Source organism: Limulus polyphemus, unplaced genomic scaffold, assembly GCF_000517525.1.
Source record: "Limulus polyphemus unplaced genomic scaffold, Limulus_polyphemus-2.1.2 Scaffold1514, whole genome shotgun sequence".
NCBI lineage: Eukaryota > Metazoa > Arthropoda > Merostomata > Xiphosura > Limulidae > Limulus > Limulus polyphemus.
The window spans coordinates 170806-180373 of NW_013667124.1; the positions used below are offsets into that span (position 1 = coordinate 170806).

The 9568-nt window shown below is 33.6% G+C and overlaps 1 protein-coding gene across 1 annotated transcript in view; it reads right to left on the bottom strand.

The window, feature by feature from the left end:
* The window catches only part of LOC106463908, a 150389-nt gene that overhangs the window by 59335 nt on the left and 81486 nt on the right, over positions 1 to 9568 (bottom strand). The window contains exon 4 of the mRNA XM_022391547.1: positions 4876 to 5157. Coding sequence (XP_022247255.1) covers positions 4876 to 5157 — 282 coding nt within the window. The remainder of the gene's footprint in view (positions 1 to 4875; positions 5158 to 9568) is intronic.

The following is a 9568-nucleotide window of genomic DNA, read 5'->3' on the forward strand; positions in this document are numbered from 1 at the left end:
AAAATATATTTGATAAAAAAGAAAACTGTGTGTGTATCAATCGTGTTGGCAAATATCATAAATTGGATATATATCGGCATTTATTTAACTATTAGATCTAAATTACAATTTAACTCAGTTTTAGGCTATTTGAAATTGTAATACGTAACAATGTTTAAGATTTTTTATAGTTTCTATAAATGTTCCTTTTGATTGTGAATTGTAAAATTATTTGTGTGTTAGACTATAACTGTTTGAAAGTACATAAATTTTCTTCAGTGACAAGACATCAGAAAACTTGGTATAAGGTAAGCTTATACAATTTAACGACCGGTTGAATAGGTAACAAAAAAAAACACACACTAGCAACTGTACAACGTTTGGAGAAGGTTTTTTCATTATCGGATATAAGTAGCTTTTCTATAGATAGGAATATATATATATTCAACTAGCTGGAGTACCCGCCCCCTGGACGGAAGTTATGTAAATTAATGATTAATAAAAGGTTATCTTAGGACATGAGAAATTGCTTCCCTTATATGTAATTGTAAAAAAAAAACGCCAATTAAAAACTGCAAAACACATAATGTGAAAGCGCAAGTTTGCATCTCCGCATGGACCCTACAAACCTTCATGCCAAATTAGGTGAAGATCCATCAACAGGGGGTGGAGTAGTGGTAAAAGCGCAAAATTGCCCACAAAAACTGCAAAACGCAAAACTGAAGTTTGTGTGTATCCTCGTATGGACTTGATGAACCTACATACCAGTTTTGGTGAAGAGCCATCCACACCCTGCGAAGTAGTTGCGTGGACAGTGTTATTATATTTCTATAGATAAGAAGTAAAGAAGTAATGGGACTGGAGATTGTTGAAGGCTTAATAAAAGAATCTTGCTGATGTTTGGTCCTTTGTTTAATTACGATGTTTTTACTTTTAATAAATTTCCCATTGTTTTATTGAGTTGCGGTGTTTGTAAACATGAGATTTACAATTATGTTCACTAAATAAAATTGTCACCATATCAGATAAATCAAGTTTACTGTCTAGTAAATATGGTAGGCGATTAAAAATATTTTGATGAATCAGATCTTTACTGAATATTATTTTTGTGTTTATCCTACTCAAACAACGTACATAAGTAAATTGAATAACTAGCAACTTAAATGTTTGTAATTGCAATCGCGATGTGCTTTATTGGTGAGAGTAAAACATATTTTCATTATTTAATGATCGATTTACTTGATTTAATGAAGATTAGAGTGGGATTACAGTATAGTTGAAAAACAAACATAATGGAGACCGCGTGGTGGTATTTAGTCGACATTAGCGATTCATTCGCTAAGAAAGAAATGTCCAGATTATTCTTTAACACAATTTGTGGCAAAATATTTTTTAAACAAAAAAAAACGTTTTGTTTTTGTTTGCAAGATGTGTAAATGTCGATCTTCAGAAGAGGATTATCATATGAAAGAAAAGGCCATTGGAAAATCACTTTAAAAATTAAAAGTTAACACCACGTGAGGACAATACGGTGGTTGAAACAGTTTTTTTTTGTTTGGATGTGTGTGTGTGTGTGTACTAATACATTAATGAGCCGTATTAATCTGTTAAGAAATACCACTAATCGTCCAGTTCTAATTTGATGTATTCTCATCTGAACTTCACCCCATAAGTATAGCTAATATATATTTTTTATTTTTTTAATGTCTGGTTAGCTTTTTGTTGTTCCTTGGATCTGATTGGGCTCAGAGACTCTTTCTTATGGTATTATATCCTTGTTTTTTACGAACTATTGATTAATCACAGTCTCGACTGCAATGTACATTTTCCCAACAATTATTACAGTCCCCTTTTTCTGACATCCTTTGGGGGGGGGGAGTTTCTATTCCCCATAGGCGTTTTTCTGCAGTTCCTGGCGATATGTTCTTTCAAGTTACACTTGAAACTCATATTGTCCTGCGCTTTGCTTCCTCCATGTTGTGTAACTAGTTATTTAATTAAACTTTCAGTTCTTCTAGACTATCGTCAGAGGAGGGGGTTGGTGTCTCAATACAACTTGATCTCATGTTTCTGTAACTTTTAGATGGTGTCTTTAGTTGTTTATCTGTAACTTTAATGGATTCAAGTTCCAACGCTAACTGGAGAGTTTCCTTTAAGGATGTACACCTACTTTGATTCAGCATAATTAATTTTGTGTATCCTTATATTTTATGATATCTATGAATTGATCCCATGCTTGTGAATACGTTACTCTGTGTAGAGTATCTGGATAAGATAACTGGCCAAGTCTTTCTAAATCTTCTAAAAGTTCAGCTTTGTTCCTGAACTTTGATTTGGATACTTCCTTCTGGTATATTATTCCAAACCTGTTGGATAAGGTAGCTACCAATGTGTGGTAGTTGTTTATGGCTATCAACTGAAATGTTGCTTAATGTTACTGAAGTTAGTCCTTTCATATAGGAGGCAAGATGAATAACTTATTGTTCACCATTACAACAATTCACTTTAGAAATGATTTCAAACTGAGCCTGGTATGTCTCCCAGGGTACCTTCACATCATAATCCATTAGTTTTGCGATTGAGCACAGTTCTTGAACTAGCCAGCTAAATTCTGAAACTGAATTTGATAACGTCATGGCTTGAGTAGTTCTGGAATGTCCTACAGTGATATATAGCACAACATTAGTGGCAACAGGTGTAGAACAAATAGGTTATTTTATTACATATTTTGTGCCCCCCAGTCTGCGAACTTACAACGCGAGAAACCGGGTTTCGATACCCGTGGTGGGCAGAGGACAGATAGCCCATAGTGTAGCTTTGTGCATAAATTCAAACAAACAAACCATATTTTGTGGTAAATGGTAGTTTAGATTGGAGTTCCTGGGCGGATGTAGAAAGAGATGTGCCTGGTTTGATATTTGCATTTATCATTTCATTTTCCAAATGTTTTATTCTATCACTGATATTCTTTTCTACCTCATTAATCTTACTGTTATAATTTTTTGTATTTCTTCAATTTTGTCATTACAACCTTTCTGTATTTTATTGGGGTCTATATTTAATTCTTTTCTAAACATTATAATTTTTTCTGTTAATTCTTCTTTTAAATTTGTATAAACTTTTTCTTGGTCTCATTTTAATTTTCTATCTTTTTCTTCTAATTTTTTGTTTCTTTCTTCTCGATCTTATTTTAATGCTATCTCTTTCTGCTTGTTCTTTTTTCCTCTGTTTCATCATCTCCAACAAATTTTTGATCTCGCTTCATCTTTGTTTTGTCATCTTGAAGTTTAGTTGGTTCTATTTTATTTTTATCAAAATAATCTCAATTCTGAAACTAGTGTTGCAAAATATTCTGTTGCTGGGTAGGTTCTTTTGGATTATTCGGTAAAATTAATAAAAGATGTAGTTCATGTGACGATAAGAAATTAATTAGTTTCTTTAATAATGTCTTATATAGGCTACAGGCTATGTTTATTGGTAAGCCGAACTTCCCAAGCAACGTTTCAGTAAAAATTCCGAAGCCTAACTCAAAAATATAGCTCAAGACATTTACTTGCAATAATTTTTCATTAACTGATCAATAACAAAACACGCTGCCTCGTTGACTCGCTTACCAAATTAATCAACGTAACAGACTCATTAATTCTCACTGTCTGTCTTAATAACTAACACTCAACTGATTAACTAACTCACTCAATGTGGCATTTTTATATTGTACTAGTTTTTACTTACTAAAAGAAACTTCGAAATTCTGCATAGGCCTAAACTTTCGTGAAATTTCTAGACTTCGCCAATCATTAATATCGTAAAAAACATACTTGCTCCAGTAAACAAAAATAAAATAAAAATTATAGCCGACAATGGTGTGTTCGTTACTGTTACTAAATATTGTTAACTGGAACAAATGCAAGCCGAAAACAATCAGTACATACGTATAACACACGTACGAAACTTTAATAAATAAATTTATTTACATAATAAAGAAATAATCAATTGCAGTAACCAATTAGAGCATTTTACTATCGTGTTGCCATCCTTTCAGGGAATATACCTTGCTCTTAAGAAAAAAGGAGTTTCATCGAAAAGTTCTCCGTAATTATTACATATATTAAAAGACACGTTGTCAGGAGTGATTACATATTTGAAGAAAGATGCTCTCAGGAGTAATAACATACATGCAAATAAATGTTGTCAGCAGTGATTATATGCCTGGGAGTAATAATTACACGCCTGAAAAGAAAGATTTTCAGCAATAATAACACGCCTGGGAAAAACAGAAATTTTCAGCAGTAATTACACGCCTGGAAATAAATGTTGTTAGCTGTAATTTCATGTCTGGAAAATTAAAAAGTTTACAGCAGTGATGAAACACTTGGAAAAAATAGGCTGCCTATTTTTGGTACTCCACGAATGACTTTGTAAAATGACTACAGTTCCTGAAATAAGCTGGAACAGAATATTTGTGGCCTTCAATGTATTCAGTATATTATTATTATTATACCTCTAAAGCTCAAATGTATGAACGTTTTAACTTGATTGAAAACACTGTGGACATTGCGTAGGCCTGCAATCTTACTCCGGCAACTCAATTCTAACTTCGTGTAGCAACTAAGAAATATAAATATATTTAGATAATAAAGAAAAATTAAACATGGGCTAGGTAAGGATTCTAGCAACAACTTAACTTTTTATTTAAGAACGATGATTAGCTTAATTATGCTTAGCTTATCCAACAGAACAAATCGTTCAAAGACATAGAATTTGCCATCCTGTTCAAGTGAGATTAAGTTAATTACAAAAAATATTTATTAAATACAAATTTCGGTGTACTAACTGCATGAACACGCAAAATTAAATCACATTTTGTAAAGCACAGGAAATACGAAGAAAACTCACCGACGAAGAATAATCTGGTTGATGACTATTGATAATTGTCTTGAGGGGATACATTTCTGTGCCCTCAGGAGCCCCACCACTGTCCTCATCTGGACCATTCTTGGTGGTCGAAATGTCGACTAGATTGTTAGCAGTAGGGCTTATGATCTCAAGAGGTAGGGCCTGAGCCTGGGAATCCTTTCGACGACCCAATATTCCCCCATGCATGATACGATCAAAGTTTTTATAACATCCAGTTCCTGTATGAATCCGACCTGATTCTTCCAAACTTGTGGCATCCACCTGTTGACAAGAAATAAAAACTACAACAAAACGATATCTGACGGAAAATCAACTTATCGAAAATACTAGCATGAAATAAAACAAGTTATAGGTTCAGCAATCATATTCCTGAAGATTATAGCTTTTAATTAAAGCTTATCATGTATCTTTTTGTTTCATCTTGTGTTTCATTAGAATAAGTTTAGCAACAAACGCCAAGCTTTGTAGTTTAACAAATAAAGTTTTTAGAATGACATTAGCAAACGAGTGAATCTAACCTTTTATTTTTTAGCACAGACCGAATAGTCTTTAGTATATTTGATCTGCTAAGCTAAATTTGTTTGATAGGAAATTACGCATAAATTTCATGTAAAGCAACATTTATTTTACTACTTTTGTTTAGATGCGGGCTATCATGGCGGCTTTACTTAAAGGCAAATTGGCTGTACTGTGTAATATTATGCCATGACTGGCTATTTTTATTTCGGTTAGCTTGATGGAAAATAAATAACATCCTGTTTTGATTAACTTCCATAACTAGAAAAACAAAATGTTCATCTCAACATTCAAGAAGCATCTCAGTTCAAATTAATGAGTTCTATTCTTTTTAACCAAACTACTCTGATACCCCTGGAAGCACGGTGAACCTGTTGGGGTGTTTAATATTCGATTACTATACTCGAAAATGAAAGGGCGAAAACATCTCTAGCTAGTAACTGCTAGAACCAGAAACACCTCAATAAATGAATTGAACACCTCATAAATTTTAATGAATAAACGCAATATTATTTGCAATTATATCGAATCAATCATAAAAAATTATCTGATATCATCACGGGTCTCCCGAAAGGACAGCGGTAAGTTTAAGGACATAAAACGCTAAAATCTGGGGTTCGATTTCCCGTGGTGGACACAGCACATAGCTCAATGTGGCTTTGTTCTAAAACAAACAAACATCACCATTGGAATGTTTTTATTATGTCACTGTAAGAAAAAACTAAAAACTTACAGTTATAATGAAAGTTGTACTATTGTTTGATAATTCAGTCGTTTATTATTTCTAGATGACTCAAATATTTAGAAAGTATGGAAACTACTAGGTATCATTGAAAGACAGAGGCGGGTAATTGGTATAAGTTTCTCACTGGCAATTGGAATACCAAACTGACTGAATCATGGTAAAACATGAAAGTGGAAAAAACAAACGGTGTTCGTGTTTAGAATAGTATTCTAATGTGACTAACCATGCCTTCTAGCGATAAAAAAATACATAAATAAATTTCGACCATTAGAAATAACTATGCAAAATATTAAAGGCTAAATTATGACAAAAACTACTCCGCCAGAAGTTTTAAAATAAACTCATTTTGTTCAATGACACGTCAGTCTGCTAGAAATTAACATGTTTAACAGAACATGATTCTCCACAGTTTAAGCTAGAGCTTATTATGGATGGAGAATATCTAATACCAGCATCTCCTCTTATTATCTTACTATGGATGGAGAAGATCTAATACCAGCATCTCCTCTTATTATCTTACTATGGATGGAGAAGATCTAATACCAGCATCTCCTCTTATTATCTTACTATGGATGGAGAAGATCTAATACCAGCATCTCCTCTTATTATCTTACTATGGATGGAGAAGATCTAATACCAGCATCTCCTCTTATTATCTTATTATGGATGGAGAAGATCTAATACCAGCATCTCCTCTTATTCTCTTACAATGGATGCAGAATATTTAATACCAGCATATCTATCATCTTATTCTCTTCTCATGGATGAAGAAGTTTGAATACGGCCATCTCCCCTTATTCTCTTCCCATGGATGAAGAAGTTTGAATACGGCCATCTCCCCTTATTCTCTTCCCATGGATGAAGAAGTTTGAATACAGTCATCTCCCCTTATTCTCTTACTATGGATGGAGAAGTTTGAATACGGCCATCTCCCCTTATTATCTTTCTATGGATGGAGAATATCTAATACCAGCATATCATCTTATTCTCTTTCTATGGATGGAGAAGTTTGAATACCGCCATCTCCCCTTATTCTCTTACTATGGATGGAGAATATCTAATATTAGCACCTATCTTATTCCCTTAAAATGGATGAAGATGATCTAATACCATCACTCCTCTTATTATTTTACTATGGATGGAGATGTAGTACCAGCATTTCTTTTTATTCTTTTAAATATTTAAATTGAGCTTGTTATGAATCTAGAAGTCTAATTCCACCTTTCCTCTTATTATGTTAAATATTGAAGCCAGAATTTACTATAGATGAAAAAGTTCTACTACCACCCATTATTTTGTTCTTTTAAACATTTAAACAGAAGTTTGCTATAGACGGGAAAGTTCTGGTACCACCCATTATTTTGTTCTTTTAAACATTTAAACAGGAGTTTGATATAGAAGGGAAAGGTCTAGTACTAGCTCAATTTCTCATTCTTTTAAATATTCAATCCCTAGAATGCTATATATGTAAAATATGTACCAGAACCTTTTTATGAAGCTTATTATAGACAGAGAAAGCTTAGTTTTCCTTCCTCTCATTCTTTAGCTTTCTATTAGACTTGTTTGAAAGTTATTAGTGACACACACAGAAGAGGGATGTAATGCCTTCCAAACTTCCTATTCTTTTATGTGAAATAAGAATTGCGTTTTTTTGTTGTTGTTTTTTCAAACGTTATGTTTGTTGAATTTCGCACAAAGCTACTCGACGGCTACCTGCGTTAGCCTTCCCAAATTTAGGAGTCTGAGAGGAAGATAACTAATCAACACCACCCACCGCAAACTCTTGGAATACTCCAATCGAATAGTGGGACCAACTGCTACATTATAACGCCCCCACGGCTGAAAGGGTGAGCATGTTTGGTGATGGGATTCGAGCCAACGATGCCAGACCTTTTTCTTTTCGAATGACGTTTCGTGTTATAGTGAAAATACAGTGTTATTAAAATAATTAAATTTTGAATTTCAGTTATTGCATATTTAACTAATGATAAAATAAGGAAAGTAGATACAAATGTTTTGAAAAACGTGAAGACGGAGCGATGTACATTTTCAAAAAAAAGTAGCTATTGTAACAGTAATGTATATTAGAGTCAAGTACAGCCATATGTGTGTTTTTAACATTTTTGCCACGTTAATAACGAAATCGCATTTTTAGCAACTAACTTCCTAAAGCAGACATGTGCTTTTATCCAAGGAAGTGCGTTTGTATACAGTACCATCTAGTTAGACCAGAAATACATTACTGTCGACCTATACTCAGCGGACATTTATTTCAGAACACCGTCTTTCCACGGAACGGTGGCAAAGAGATATTCCTTTGTAATCTCCTGTCCTTTCTTTTGTCAATATTTGACACCTGGCGACGACGAAGAAAAACATAGCGAAACGAGGAAATTACACTACACACTAACTCACGATATTAATATCTCCACGTGATAAATACTTTTTTTTTACTTCTGTCATAACAAAAAAAGGGAAGATATCACCACTAATAGTTCGGATATGGATCACAATACTTCCTGAGATCAATGATTATTTTTCTAAATAGTCTATATGATCAAGCAGAAACATCTGACACCTAGTTTTGTGTATATATATATATTTAGAGCATGAACTATCCATCTCACGTCGTTATATGTATCTGAAGGTCAACAATCTGCTTTCATAAATATTGTTATGTTGATTTGTGTCAGAGCAAAGCCACATTGAGCTATCTGCTGTGTCAACCACGGGGAATCGAGCCCCGGCTTTTAGCATTGTAACTCTATAGACTTATCGCTATCTGACGGGGGACATTGTTGATAGGTAATTGTTATCATATAATCAAAGTTTCGTACCTGGTAGCTATCATTGCCCTCCTGTACTAAAACTTTTTGTTTTGTTTAAAATTTTTGCGGAAAACTACGCAATGGTTATCTGCAAATAGTTGAACCTTATTTTGAACTGACAGAGTAGAATGAAAGCAACTAGTTAATTGGTCGCACCGCCAACTTCTGGCTACTCTTTTCTGACCAAAAATGAGATTTGACTGTCACTATTATAGCGCACTAACAGCCCCGAAGTACGGAGCGCATCATTTTTGCAGCAAACGGACGTAATCAAAGAACCTTAGAAAGATGTATTAAAAGTAAGAATGATTTACTTATGTTAATAAGTGTTACAGCTAATTGTTGTAACAAATATTTTTAAATGGCGCGATCGACGAGATACCTGGCTTATCTTTTTCTTTCTTTTTTTTTTGTAGACTATTTTTTGTACACTTTATTTGTAGATTAAAGTTAGCCAGCTAAAGTCCGTTAAATGTTCCTAAAAGTTGCAAACACAAGTTGGTCTCCGTCACTATTCAGAGGTTATGAAGAATTCAAGCTAATTTCAATATTGCATCGAAATGAAGGTTTATTTTGAGATAAT